This window comes from Myotis daubentonii, chromosome 3, assembly GCF_963259705.1.
Source record: "Myotis daubentonii chromosome 3, mMyoDau2.1, whole genome shotgun sequence".
Classification (NCBI taxonomy): domain Eukaryota; kingdom Metazoa; phylum Chordata; class Mammalia; order Chiroptera; family Vespertilionidae; genus Myotis; species Myotis daubentonii.
The window spans coordinates 207923744-207939236 of record NC_081842.1 but is presented as its reverse complement, the minus strand read 5'-3'; the positions used below and the strand labels follow the sequence as shown (position 1 = coordinate 207939236).

Genomic DNA, 15493 nt, shown 5'->3' with positions numbered 1-15493 from the left:
GATGTTCACTTCCGGATCCCTGTGAATCATGTGACTATGTCTCCTCACATGGCAACCAGAGAAGATGCTACACTGTGGGCATTAAAGATGGAGGAAGAGGGCGCGAGCCTCGAATTTTGCCTCTAGAAGGTGGAGAAGGCAAGGAAACAGCTTCTCCCCTGGAGCCTTTGCCAAGGATGCAGCCCTGTGGCCCTATTTTAGACTTCCGACCTCCAGAACTGTAAGGTAAGAAATGTGTGTTGTTTTAAGCCACTGTTTTTGATCATCTGTTACAGTGACACCGGGAAATTAATCCAGATGGTGACAAGTGCTGATGGAAAAAAAATACAGCAGAGAATGAGTGCAGAGAGAGCTGGTACCAGGGTGTGGAGGTGGCCCTTTGAAATGGGGTGGTTAGCAAACTGCTCTGAGAAGGTAGAATTTTTTTTTTTTTTTCAGCAAGATGTGAAGAAAGTGATGAGGAGACCTGTTGGCGTCTGAAGAACATTCCTGGCTGAGGGGACAGCCGGTGTGAGGACTCTTAGGTGGGAGTGGGCCTGGCCTGCTAGGGGGACACCAAGGAGGCCAGTGTGGAAGGATCACATCCATAGGGGATGAGAATAATAGGGGAGGAGGTCAGCCAGGCCAAGGAGCAGCTGCTCTGAGGCCTGGTAGGCCATGAGGAATGCTACAGGCTGAATGTGTGCATCGCCCAAAAAAGTCATGTGAGGCCTTTGTGGGTGATTACGTCACGAGAGTAAGCCCTGTGAATAAGATTAGTGCCTCGTATAAGAGACCGCAGAGAGCTCCCTCGCTCCTTCCGCCACGCGAGGACACCGTGAGATGACCACTTATGAGCCAGGAAGCAGGTTCTCACCAGACACCGAACCTGCCTGTGCTTCCCAGCCTCCAGAACTGTGAGAAATAAATGTGTGTTACTCATAAACCACCTAGTCTACAGTAACTTTGTTACAGCAGCCGGAACAGACAGGAGCCACAGAAGGGGTTTGAATATGGGAGAGACATGACTGGGCTTACCTACTAAAAGGGGCCCTGTGATGAGAATAGGCTGAGTCGGGCCTAGGACATAGGTGGGAAGAGCAGTGAGGAGGCTACTGCCTCAGCTCAGGTGAAAGTGATTGGACCAGGGTGGGAGCCATGAACATGTTGAGAAGCGGTCAGACCCTCCCGCAGACGGAGCTGATGGGAATGGGTTCCGATTGATTAAGGATGTGAGGGCACTAGAGGAGTCGAGATTAATGCTAACGTTCTTGGCCTGAGCAACTGGGGAGGCTAGTTTGGTCATTTTAATTTTGAGATGTTTATTTGACCTCCAAGTGGAGGGTAGGAAAGAGTCTGGAGTTCAGAGGAGAGATCGTCTGTAGATAGAATTGGGAGGTTGTTAGCTTCTAAGATGGTACTTCAAGCTAAAAGCGTGGATGAGATCACCAAGAGAATGTGGGTATGCCCACGTGTCAAGGAGATAAGGAGAACTCACCAAAGGAGCTCAGGTGAGTGGTCACTGAGCGAGAAGGACACCAAGTGAGGATGTAAAGGAAGAGTGTTGAGAAGGAAAGGGTGGTCCGTTGTACCAAATGTTGGTTGGACCTCAGGAAGGTGAGACTCTGCCACGGGATTTAAAACCTTGGAGGTCATCGGTGACCTTGAGAAGTGCGGTAGAAGCCAAGGACAGACGTGAGGGGATCCAAGGGAGTAAGAGAGAAGGAATTGGACTCAAGAGGCAGAGAACACTTTCCAAGGTTTACTATACAGAAAGACAGAGAAATAAGCATCGGCTGAAGAGAGGTGTAAGATCAAGAGAATGTTATTTTGCCCTAGCCAGTTTGGCCCAGTGGCTAGAGCATCGGTCTGCAGACTGAAGAGTCCCGGGTTCAATTCTGGTCAAGAGCACATGCCTGTGTTTCAGGCTTGGTCCCTAGTAGGGGATGTGCAGGAGGCAGCTGATCAATGATTCTCTGTCATCACTGATATTTCTATTTCTCTCTCCCTTCCTCTCTGAAATCAATAAAAATACATTTAAAAAAAGAGTGTTCTTTTGTTTGTGTTTGTATTTGTCTTATATGATGAAAGAAATGACTGCGTGTTTGTATGCTGATGAGCCAAAAGAGAGGAGAGGGGGAGAGATAACACAGAAGGGCAGGAGCTCTCTGCAGTGAGACCTGGAGGAAGTGACCAGGGACTGTGGAGGGGCTGGCTGCAGGCATTTCATCCACGCAGCACACGGGATGCCATGTATGAGCACAGATGCAGGTGCGTCGCTGAGTCTGGGGAAGTTCTCTCCTATTGTCTCCATTTCCTTGGAAAAGTAGGAAGCAAGAGCCTCCGCTGAGAACAAGAACGAGGAAGGAGGCACGGAGGTCTGAAGAGAGAGGAGGAGGTGTGGCATCATCATGTAGGAAAGAGGAGAGTGAATGGACTGGGGAAGTATAGTTGGCTTGCCTGGCCGTGTAAGAGTTTACTGACGACGCATGGCCATCAATGTAGCGTGGCCTGTGATTTCTGTCTTTCTCCAGCCAGGCTGAGCTGCACGGGTGCAGATGTGGAGTAGGTGCACAGCTGGAAGTAGAATTAAGGTTGCAGATAGAATTAAGGTTGGGAATCAGTTAACCATGAAACGGGGAGGTTACCGTGTATTGTCCAGGTAGGTCAATGTCACCCAGAGGCCCTTATAAGAGACAGAGGAAGGCAGTAGAGACAGAAGCATGAGGAAGACTCAGCCCAGTGTTGCTGACTTGAAGAGGGAGGAAGAGTCTATGAGCTAAGGGACAGGGGTGGCCTCTAGGAGCCGGAAAGGCAAGGACACAGATCTCCCCCTCAAGCAGAAGGGACATGAGTCCCACTTCAGACTCTGACCTGCAGGACTGTAAGAGAACAATTAAGTTTGTGGCCATGTGTTATAGCAGCAATAAGAAACTAACATAGGAATATGTGAGGAAGTCATGGATTGAAGGAGAGTGAGGAGGGAAATGAGCTCTGAGAAGGATGAAAAGGTAGTCAGATCAGTGAACTGGAGGGCCAGGTGGAGTCAAAGAGTTGTTGGAGAGGGAACACCAGAAGGAAAAATTCTTATACTGTGGGATGCTTTCAACTGACATTCCAAAGGGCTGCTGTTATTGGTAATAGCTAGGTCAAGGATATGAGAGTGGGGATGCGTGCTGAGATGGCGTGGAGGACAGGATCCTCGGAGGATAAGGGAAATCTAGGAGGAAAGGGGATTTTGATTTGTGAGCCACAAAGGAGAACAAAAAGGACGCCTGCCCCACTGCAGGCCCAGCGGTTTGAGGGGTGTGGGACGGGACCAGCCATCTCTTGAGTGGGCTGCAGGAAAACATTGCATAGAGGGGCCGCCATTTAACCCCTTTTTATCCAGCCTCCCAATGCCTCCCGATGCCCCCATCGCCAAGCACGCACACCCTCCCACGCACACTGGATGGGGCTGGCCCTGCGTGACCAATGGAATGTGGCAGAGAAACATTCCATGACCCTGGGACAAAGCATCAAGGGCTCCGCAGCTTCCATTCTGGCCTCTTGGCTCTTTCACGCTGGGGAAAACCAGCCACCGAGCCACGAAGACAGTCCAGCCGTCCCAGGAGGAGAAACTGAGGCCCCAGAGGAGCGGGGCCTCATTTGCCTCGATCTCCTCTGTGCCCTGCGCCTGCCACAGAGCAAGTGTGCAGCAATCATTTGTTGAATGGCTGACTGGGTGAATGAAGAGCAACCATAGGTGGTTGCATTAGGGAGTCAGGTAAAGGGATTCGTGTGGCCATCAGGGTCAGTACGAAAGGGAGCCAACCTGGAAATCCCCTCCTCTGGCCCTGTCTCTGCTCCCAGCTGCTCTGGCTCAAGGCCTGGTGGGCTGTAGCTGTCTCCTCTTACCCGTCCCATCCTGAGACCCAGCAGATCCTAGTACTGGCCTCAGTTTAGCCTGTTCTGCTTGTTATGCGAACATGGTTTTGCTCTGAGCTAGACTGTGAGTTGATGGATGCACCAGGAGCTTATCTTTCAAATACAGGCAAGGCGCACTGAAAGGAAAATCTCCATCCATCACCTTTCTCGTCTCCTGCATCCATACCACTCAGTAGCTGGCCATCTGACGGCAGACTAATGCTATTCTGAAGTCTCCTTGATGCGTAATATACTTCAGAATGAATCGTCGTTTTTGTCGCATTCCTCTTTCTCTTTATTCCTTCGTCATGAATACACAATTTTTCCAACAGGTAAGAGCATGCCAAACTGACTTTAGTTACTGCTCTGCCAGTCACTCGCTGAGTGGCCTTCGGGAAGTCATTTAACCTCTCTGAGCCTCACCTCAGTTCCCCCATCTGTAAAATAAGAATTAATAGTTCCTTCTTTGCAAAGGTAATCGGGCCTGGCTGGCGTGGCTCAGCAGTTGAGCGTCGACCTATGAACCAAGAGGTCACGGTTCGATTGCCAGTCAGGGCACATGCCCGGGTTTCGGGCTCAATCCCCGGTGGGGGGCGTGCAGGAGGCAGACGATCCATGATTCTCTCTCATTATTTATGTTTCTCCCTCTCCCTCTCCCTTCCTCTCTGAAATCAATCAATAAATAAATGAATATATATATATTTATATATATTAAAGGTAATTGGGAGGACTGGCTACAAGAAAGGAAAAGGTTTTGCATAATGCCTGACACATAGCAAGCTTTAAGTAAATATTGTTTGTTATTGTTAGAAATGAACAGAGAGCCAAGTGAATTAGAAATAAATACAGCTTCAAACAAATCTGCAGCAGAATTTTGGATGTTCATGAGCATTCTAAAGCAGAGACTCTTCATTAAAAAAATATGCACACACAAAGTATACCAATCTAGCACCAAAAGGCATACGCACACACCTGTAACTGAGATATAGCCACACGATCAATCATAGTTCATTTCTATTCATCACCTATATAATCACTTACAACCATCTGGGGATTAAGAAAATTGTACTTTAAGAGCATTGAAAACCTTGCCAAAATCTCTCTAAAAGAAACAGTTCCCAGCCTTCAAGAGAAGCATCATACCAATTGCTATCTACATTTTTCAGAGAGGAAAGGCAGGCAGCCCAAGGTCACAAGATGAGTCACTGTCGGAAGTGAGACTTTAAAAAATACATAAAAATAAAAGTGTATGTGCTGTCCTTTAAGAATAATGTACTGACCTGTCCTCAATGAGGGATCTGCTCTGAGCTGTCTTTCCTGCAGTGGAAAGGATGAAGATGGAGTCAGATGGTGGGGACACATCTCATTCAGCTGCACACCTACTAAGTTCCAGATGTTGCTCAGGGCACATGGAGTCGACAGTGTAAAAGATAGATGCAACGCTTCCCTCAGAGTGCTCGGAGCCTTAGGAGAAGAGGAGACAGGCATTAAATAAAGGATTACACAAATAATGAATTGTTTACAATTCTGATCACTGCTGTGAAGGGCAGAACCCAGGGAAGGCAGGAGAGGTCAGGGAACTATTTCCCTAGAGCAGGGACATTTAAGCATTAGCCTGAAAGATGAACAGGCTAGAGGAGGAAGGGTGGGGACAAGAGGGAGCAGCATGTGGAAAGGACCTGAGGCGGGAAGGTGCTCAGTAGTTAGAGGACCTGGAAGGAGGCTAGCACAGGGGGCTGGTCATACAGTGCTTTTAGGGCCAGTGAGATTAGAGACCACACTAGTTACCTAATACAAATTCTCCTAAAGCTCTGTGACTTCAGACAACAATAAATATTTATTATCTCACAGTTTTGATAAGTCAAGAATTTGGGATCAGCATAGGGTCTCCCATGAGGTTGCAGTCTAGGCAAAAGATTTATACACTGAAAACTACAAAATGTTGCTGAAAGAAATTAAAGAAGCAACAAATAGATGGCAAGACATCTGTGTTCATGGATTGGAAGACTTCATATTCTTAAGATGTCAGTAGTACCCAAAGTCATGTACAGACTTAATGCAATCCTATCAAAATTTCAATGGCATTGTTGCACAAATAGAAAAATCCATCCTAAAATTCAGATGGCATCTCAAGGGACCCTGAATAGCCAAAATAATCTTGAAAAAGAACAAAGATGGCGTTCTCATACTTCCTGGTTTCAAAACATATTACAAAGCTACAGTAATCAAAACAGTGTGGTAGTGACATAAAAAGACATACAAACCAATGGAATAGAATAGAGACAGAAACATGTACTTGCATATACGATCAGATGATTTTGTTGTTGTTGTTAATTCCCACCTGAGGATATGTTTTTATTGACCTTCCAGAGAGAGTGGAAGAGAGAGGGAAAGACAGAGAGAAACATCGATGTGAGAAAAACACATCAATTGGTTGCCTTATGCATGCGCCCTGACCAGGGTCGGGGCAGGGAGGAGTCTGCAACAGAGGTATGTGCCCTTGACCGGAATCAAATCCGGGACCCTTTGATCCACAGGCCAACGCTCTATCCACTGAGCCAAACTAGCTAAGGTAAGTGATTTTTGACAAGGGTGCCAAAACCACTCTTTAGGGAAGAGACTGTCTTTTCAACAAATACTGTGTCACATTCAAAAGAAGGATGGTGGACCCTTACCTTACACCACGTACCAAAATAAACCCAAAATGGATCAAAGACATAAAAGTAAGCCCCAAAACTATAAACTCTTAGAGGAAAAAATATGGGGGAAATATTCATGGCATTGGATTTGGCAGGGATTTCTTGAATTTGACACCAAAACGCAAACAACAAAAGTAGAAATAGATAAATTGGGCCACATCAAAATTGAAAATTTCTGTGCATCAAAGGACACAATCAACAGAATAAAAAAGGCAACATAAGGAACAGGACAAAATTTTTGCAAATCATAAATCTGATCAGTAGTTAATATTCAGAATATATAAAGAACTCTTACAATTCAATGACAAAAAAGAAATAGCCCAATCTAAAAATGGGCAAAGGACTTAAATGGCCCTTCTTTCTAAAGAAGATATACAAATAGCCAACAAGCATATTAAAAAAATGTGCAACAGCCCAGCAGGCCTGGCTCAGTGGTGGAGCATCGACCTATGAACCAGGACGTCACGGTTCAATTTCCCGTCAGGGCACATGCCCGGGTTGTGGGCTTGATCCCCAGTGAGGGGTGTGCAGGAGTCGGCCGATCCATGATTCTCTCTCATCACTGGTGTTTCTATCTCCCTCTCCCTTCCTCTCAGAAACCAATAAAAAAAAAAGTATATATATTTTTTAAAATGTTTAACATCACTAATTAGGGAAATGCAAATCAAAACCACAATCACAACCCACAGGATAGCTATTAAAAAAAACCAAACAAACAAAATAACTAGTGCTGGCACGGGTATACGGAAATGGGAAATCTTGTACAATGTAAAATAGTGCAGCAGCTATGAAAAACAGTATGGTGGCTCCTCAAAAAATATACAATAGAATTACCATATGATCCAGTAATTCCACTTCTGGTTACATATCAAAAAAACAATTGAAATCAGAGTCTCGCAGAGATATTTGTACACCCATGTCATCGCAGCATTACTCACAATAGCCAAAAGGTGGAAACAGCCCAAGTGTCCATCAACGGCTGAGTGGATAAACAAAATGTGTTATATACATACAATGAAATATTATTCATCCTTAAAAAGGAAGGAAATTCTGACATATGCTACAACATGGAGAAACATTGAGGACATTATGCTACGTGACATAAGCCAGTCATAAAAAGACAAATACTCTACAATCCCACTTATATGAGGTATCTACAGTGGTTAAATGCATAGAGACAGGGTTGAATAGTGGTTGCTAGGAACAAGGAACAGGGAGAAACTGGGAGTTATTGTTTAATGGATGCAGAGTTTTGATTTTACAAGAGAAAAAGTTCTGAAGACGGGTTGCACAACAATTGCATATACTTAATATGAACTTAAGAATACACTTAAGAATAATTACGGTGGTAAACTTTATGTGTGTATTTTATCACAATTACAAATCAAAGCAATTATAAGTAACATTCTTAGAGATAATGTTATGTCCATGAACAAGAATAGGATGCTATAAAAAAAAGAAGAAATTGCTCTTAGAAGTGAAAAATTATGAGAAGAGATATGAAAAAAATCTAATAGAAAAGTTGGAAGGTTAAGTTGAGGTAATGGCCCAGAAAATAGAACAAACATTTTTTTAAATGAAAAATTGGAAAGAACATTTTGAAAAATTAGAGTATCAATCCAAGAGGCCCAATATCCAACTATATTAGAAAATAAACAAATCCAGAAAACAGAGTGGAGGAAATTAGCCCAAAGAAATGTCCCCAAAATTGATTTCCATATTAAAAGATATTGATTTACAGACTAAAAGACCCACCAAGTGCTCAGAGTAAATGCACATCATCATGAAACTTTAGACCTCTGGAAAATTCTAGAAACTGCCAGAGAGAAAAATTGGCTCACACTTACATGATTAGGTATCTGAATGTCATTTGACTTTTCAACAGCAGCAGTGAATCATGTCCTCAGAATTCTGAGGGAAATTTATTTCCAACCCAGAATTCTACACCCAGCAGAACCATCAGTCAAAGCTACTGGACTATATGCTTTGCCAAAACAAGGAAATAAATCAGGGCAGGGTGGAGGGGGTGGGGCAAGCGATCCAGAAAACTGGACCCAGTACAGGAAAAAGGCAGAGGAAATTCCTAGGATGGTAGCAGAGCAAAATCCCAGGACAATAGCCACACAGGTCTATAGAGTAGTCCAGATCGAGCTCAGAGAGGAGGCCTCCAAGAGGGGTGTGTCTCTAAGAAACACGTAGACCTAAAGATCACCCGGTGAGTTCGACCAGGCTGACAGTTGGGAGATGAATTAGTGATAGGTATGCAGGGAAGCTTTTGGTTTCTTTGATTACATACCAGGTACTTCCAGAAAAGTAAAAAAGTTGCCCATGAAAAAAGCTCCCAACTTTGCCTCAACCATCACTACTTCATAGATTGGCATGCAGTGGAATTTTTTTCTTTTTTTCAATTTGATTTTTATTTCTTTGTATTAGTTTAAAAAGTCACACAGCTGGTTTATAGGAGACACTATTTACTAATAAAATACATTAATCCGCCCTAGCTGGTTTGGCTCAGTGGATAGAGTGTCAGCCTGCGGACTGAAGGGTCCCAGGTTCGATACAGGTCAAGGGCACACACCCAGGTTTGGTCTCGTTCCCCAGTAAGGGGTGTGCAGGAGGCAGCCTATCAATGATTCCCTCTCATCACTGATGTTTCTATCTCTCTCGCCCTCTCCTTTCCTCTCTGAAATCAACAGAAATATTTTTTAAAAAATAAATAAATAAAATACATTAATCCTCTGCCCCACCCTTCTCCAGTCTCAATTCTCATTTCCAAAGACTATTTTCTACACATTTTAGATGGCACGTTCTAAAAAAGTCATATGTGTTCTTAAATAACACTTCTAATTCAGATTTCCCAATTTTTAAGACATGACCTTCCTGCTATGGAAGATGAAGATTTAATGCTCTTTTACCTACTCCCATCGAACACATTTTGTAACCTCCCTCCCGGTTTAGTTAGAATATTTTGTTGTTGTGGCGTCATTACTCAGCGTTTAATTAGTAGGACTATGGAAATATTCAAAGCTGGGCCCTGAAGGGTGCCCACTGAGGAAATAGAAAGGACCATGGAAGCTGGGAGGACAGTTGAGCCCTCTAAACTTTAGAGTAAAGGAACAAGTCTGGAGGAAGAAAAGCAGAAGGCCACGCCTGGGGATGTTTGGAGGAGCCTCTGAAGGGAGGAGTGGTCCTGGGGTGGGCGGGGTATGGGAATCCCTGCCAAGGAAGCCCAGGTGAGTGGCTAACAAGGGCTGACAATGTCAAATACTGCTTTGAGGTCCAAGGACTTAACATAAAAACAGACTATTGTACACTGCGATCTCACACGGCCCTGGGTCCTCACCCCCAGAGAGGATTTGCCAAAAGCAGTGGGAACAGCACAGAACCAGGTCTAGGTGAGCAAGCCACCTGTCTGTGGCTTCTTGCTCTTTCTTATTCTCTGGTAGGCAGAAGGCTTCGTTACCAGGTAAAATGCGTGCAACACCAGAAATATACTAACAATTGTTGTTTGTCTGAAACAAATTTAACTGGTGTCCTCTGTCTTTATGTGTTAACCCCAGCAATCTCAGGAGGCTAGCCTTGGACAAAAGCTTGGAGGCATCTCAGCCTTGCAAATTGAGACTTCGCTGTTGGCCACTCCCACCAGCCCCTGCCGTTTTGGGGGGAGGGGAGCCTCAGGGCAGTAAGGTCCAGAGGGTTTGTTTAGGAGACCCAAGGCGGGAGCTACAGCAGGATTTTTTAATGTCCTTCACGTCCAAAACCACCAAAGTCCCTTCTAAAAAGGGGGCTGGTTGAGTTCATGTCTTCATTAGATCCCAGGGCTAACCCGGCACCATGAAAAGCACTCGGATGATCACCGGGCTTCTCAGAGCCTGTTCTCTTGTGGGGAAATGAGGTCACGTCTACATCTCCGGGGTGAGAACAGAGGGAGACTTCCATGTCCTTCCGGTGCAATTTTTACCACAAGCACGGATTATTTTTATAATCAGCCAAAGGCAGTAAAGACATTTCCATATTGTAAATAAAATAAAGTAAGGCTGCAGTAGACCAGAAATCTGTGCGGCCCCTCCAAAGCTATGATTCTGTAATTCTAAGTAATTCTTGTTCTTTATTTGCATGTCATTTTAGAGCATTCAGAAATGCGGCCTTGTTGTGGATTTTTTGCTTTTATTCCCCTAAGGCAGCGGTTCTCAACCTGTGGGTCGCGACCCCTTTGGGGTCGAACGACCCTTTCACAGGGGTCGCCTAAGACCATCGGAAAACACATATATAATTACATATTGTTTTTGTGATTAATCACTATGCTTTAATTATGTTCAACTTGTAACAATGAAATTGGGGGTCGCCACAACATGAGGAGCTGTATGAAAGGGTCGCGGCATGAGGAAGGTTGAGAACCACTGCCCTAAGGATTCTGAACTCAGCCACTCACTACTCCTGCCCTCTACCCTGAATGTTGCCCCCACTGTGAAGAACATCACTGCCCCCCACTCTCAGAGGACTTGCTTCCGTCTGGCCAGGCCCAAAAGTCTAGGTCTAGGCTCATATCTGACCTGGCGGACTCCCCAGATGACCTGTTCTGCAGCCAAGGAAAGGGCTCAGGTGAGAGCCTCCTGTGGTAGCTCCTGGGCCCCCATCAGCGCAGACCTGGGAATCTAGGGAGCTTGTGTCTTAACAAATCCTGAAAGGGGAGGTGTGTCCCCACACTCAGGGACAACTGTCTCCTTCCCAGCACATCAGAACCCCTCCCTAGGAGCCCCCACTGGAGAGTACCAGGGGAGGATGGGAAATGCCCCATCCACATGCAGCATATGGATGCAGAAGAGTGAGGGCCCGCTCATGAGGGTCACTTAAGCATGAGTGGGCCCTAGTTCCACCTCCTACCAGCCTTGTGACCTTGGGCAAGTCACTTAATTGGCCTGGGCTGTCCTGAGGGTCCAATGGAATACCCAGTGCAAACCCTCAGGGGCGCTGGGCAATGCTGGGCGAAGTCACTGTCCTTTTTCTCTGTTTAATGCTCTGGAGAAGCCAGAGGCGGTCCTTTGGCCAGAAAGAAGGAGCTTTTCATCTGCTGGGCCCACAGGCCCCCAAAATGCTCTGGAAGTTTCCTGCACCCTCAAAGGATACCCTCCCTGCTTCGTGCCAAGCGAGGGGCACTAGCAGCCACTGGAGCAGTGCCCGGGCCTCCCAGCTCAGACGAAGCGCCTGGCCCACGACCTTGGAAGAACCTGGGAGAGAGCTTCACCAGGCGACAGTACTTTTCCACTGCACCGCTCAGGCCACCTCAGCTGGCTTTCTGCTGTGCAGACAGGAGGCAAAGGGAGCCAGGCCGCCCCATCAGGAACCCACCCAAAACCACGCTGAGACCTGGGGGTAAGAACACGCTGTGCGGAGCGGCAGGGGGAATCCTAGAAAGAGAGGAGGGGGGTCGCTAATGCGGCTCTGGGAGCTTGGAGACCACCAGTGAGGCCCGAGAAATCTGCATTGGCAAAGCCCTCCCTCCGCTGCAGGCGGTTCCTACTCCCTACCCGCCCCTCCCACCCCCACCGCTCCAGTAATAATGATTAAATCCGTTCTAGCGCGCCTGTGCTGGGTCTCGGGCTGGGAGCAGCGCTAGCTTGCGAGGGGGAGGAGAGGGTGGAGGGCGAGGGGAGGGGACAAGAAAGCTAGCGGTCCCGCCCGGTGATGCAGGCAGACAGCCCTGGGAGGTGGAGCCCCGCGCCTGAGGAGTCCCCACCGCAGTCGCGCTCTGTCTACCCCTCCGAGCAGCAGCCGCCAGCCCCAGCTCCGGAGACCTCACATTGAAGCGTCAGGGACCGCGGGATCCACCCTGTTCAGGCCTGGGGGCGCCTCCGCCACGCCCAGCCCCCACCCCTCCTAGCTTCCCGGACGGCTGAGCGACTCCCGGGGGAAGCGGCTCCCGGACGCTCGGCCGCCGCCCGACCATCTCGGCTGCCAGCCCGACTGGGCACCGGGCATCTGCGAAGCTAGTCCTGTTTGGCACTGGCCATCTCCGGGCACCTACCGTCTCGGGCGCCGCCCAGCTTCTTGCGACTCCCGGGCCGTGGACTTCTTGCCCTCCCCGACCCCGGCCGCTGGGCAGGACGCCCGTGAGCTTCCCGCGACCCCAGCCCCTTCGGCGCCGCCGCGATGCTGCCCTGGAGACGGAACAAATTCGTGCTGGTGGAGGATGAGGCCAAGTGCAAGGCGAAGAGCCTGAGCCCGGGGCTCACCTACACGTCGCTGCTCTCCAGCTTCCTCCGCTCCTGCCCGGACCTGCTGCCCGACTGGCCGCTGGAGCGCCTGGGCCGCGTGTTCCGCAGCCGGCGGCAGAAAGTGGAGCTCAACCGGGAGGACCCGACCTACACCGTGTGGTACCTGGGCAACGCCGTCACCCTGCACGCCAAGGGCGAGGGCTGCACCGACGACGCCGTGAGCAAGATCTGGGCGCGCTGCGGGCCGGGCGGGGGCACGAAGATGAAGCTGACGCTGGGGCCGCACGGCATCCGCATGCAGCCGGGCGAGCGCAGCGCCGCGGGGGGCCCCGGGGGCCGGCGGCCGGCGCACACCTACCTGCTGCCGCGCATCACCTACTGCGCGGCGGACGGGCGCCACCCGCGCGTCTTCGCCTGGGTCTACCGCCACCAGGCGCGCCACAAGGCCGTGGTGCTGCGCTGCCACGCCGTGCTGCTGGCGCGGGCGCACAAGGCGCGCGCCCTGGCCCGCCTGCTCCGCCAGACCGCGCTGGCGGCCTTCAGCGACTTCAAGCGCCTGCAGCGCCAGAGCGACGCGCGCCACGTGCGCCAGCAGCACCTCCGCGCCGGGGGCGCCGCCGCCTCGGTGCCCCGCGCGCCGCTGCGCCGGCAGCTCAACGCCAAGTGCGCCTACCGGCCGCCCGCCGCCGAGCGCGGCCGCGGGGTGCCGCGCCTCAGCAGCATCCAGGAGGAGGACGAGGAGGAGGACCCGGACGCGGAGGAGCGCCCGGAGGGAGCCCCCCAGCCCGAGCGGGCCGAGGTGCTCAGCCTGACCCGGGAGCTGAGGACGTGCAGCCTGCGGGGCGCCCCAGCGCCTCCGCTGCCCCCAGAGCCCCGCCGCTGGAAGGCCTGCCTGCGGGAGCGGGCGGGCCAGGCGCGCTGAGAGCGGACCCGGCAGGACTCCCGGCCCCAGACCCGGCCGGCCTGACACAGCCTCCAACCCCGGCCCTACCCGCTTGGCTCCTCCCTGGCCCCTGGCCCCTGCCTGCCTCGTGGTCTCCGTTGTCTGTTCTGCGCCTCATCCTGCCTCGGGGTGACGCCTGATATGCCCTTGATTATTTGGGGACAAGTTGGGGGGAGGAGTAGCCAATGTTCACCTCTCCCCCCACCCCTATCCGGAGTTTCTGGGCGCCCTCCATTGTGGAATTGCCTCCTACGCTTTACACCAAGTCTCTTTGAGAGAGACAAAAAAAATTTTTTTAAAACCTCAAGATAAGGGGGGAGAAGTTTCCAGAAATCCTGGAGGGTGGCTTGGACCTTGGCCAGGTGGAGCCAGCGGCCCTGCCCTTGGCAGCCTCGCCTTTCTCCCTGGGATGAGGATGACCCAGGTGAGGCATTCTTGTAGGGGAAGAATAGTGGCTCTGGGGAATGGAGGCCGGGCCCCAAGATGGGAACTGAGTGTGCTGCCTACACAAAAGTTGAACTTCGCAGGCCCTCTGCCTGGCCTCGCTACCCCCTGGAGAAGACTGGGATGGTTCTACCAACCCAAACAGCAGATTAGGCCGGTAACAGCTGTTTGCACCAAGCCTGTGCCGGCACCTGGCATCCCCACAGGACTCCTCATCCACCCCATCTCTCTGCAGACAGATGTGTGTGGTTCCCCGCTAGGTGCCCCACAACCAGGACCAAGACAGGGCCTCCAGAGGAGGTAAGGAGAACCTTTGGCCGGGGTCTGGGGACACTGACTACCCAGAAAGTGGATGTAGGTGGGATGGCCCCAAGTGGAGGTTTGTCAGAGCAGGAGGGACCTGCCAGCAGCTAGATTCTCAAAGCAGGGTGAGGAAGGAGGGTGCGTTACCCCAACAGAGGGAGTGGGCCCCTGCCCAGGCGTCTGTCAGCAAGGTCACAAAAAGCCCAAAGATCTGTGTGTCACCAACTGATCATTGTAAATAAAGTGGATTTGCTTTTTCAGCCTTGTCATCATTCCTGTGTTGTGCTGGATGCCAGGCCTGCGGGGGCGGGGGGGGGGGGGGGCGTGAAAAGCTTCTCATCAGAAGCCTAAAGGAAAGGAAAGACCCCAGAAAGAGGCCCCTTTAGCAGCTGGAACCAACTCTCAGGGTTGGGGAGGTAGGAGGGCTATGCCAGGAAGCTGTTCCCTGGATGTCAGGGAAGGAGACGGTAGCAGGTGCCTCGTCTGCAGATCACATGTGTCAGGCCCTGGAGGAGTGCCCACTGTCTGTTTCAGCCTCCCAGAGTGTGTCTCCTCCTGGTGCTCGGATGCAAGTGTCTCTGGGACATTCGGCAGGAAGAGAGCACTGGGCAGGGGGCTTCTCGTCAGCTGTGTGTCTTTGAGAAGATTCCTGTGTCTATCAAAAGGTGTTATTTACACTGTCTCCTCGGGGCTGAGAAAGGAGGCAGACTAAGGGGCGGGGGGGGGGGGGGGGGTAGCCTGGCTGGCATGGCTCAGTGGTGCACCTGGGTACCAGAGTCTCAGGTTCGATTCCCAGTCAAGGGCTTGTACCAGGTGGCAGGTTTGATCCCCAGCCCTGGGGGAGGCCACCAATCGATGTGTCTCTTTCACATCTCTCATCTTCCTCGTCTCTCTCTCTCTCTCTCTCTCTCTCTCTCTCTCTCTCTCTCTCTCATCCTCCCTGTCTCTCTCTCCCTCATCCTCTCCCACCCACTTCCATGCTCTCTAAAAATCAATGGAAAAAT

At 50.3% G+C, this 15493-nt stretch overlaps 1 protein-coding gene across 1 annotated transcript; it reads left to right on the top strand.

Moving 5' to 3' along the window:
- The first annotated feature begins 12267 nt into the window (after positions 1-12267).
- Positions 12268-14749, top strand: FAM43B (family with sequence similarity 43 member B). Its single transcript, XM_059690950.1, has one exon. It carries the CDS (start codon positions 12735-12737, stop codon positions 13719-13721), a length of 987 nt encoding a protein of 328 aa, XP_059546933.1. The 5' UTR covers positions 12268-12734; the 3' UTR covers positions 13722-14749.
- The last annotated feature ends 744 nt before the right edge of the window (positions 14750-15493 follow it).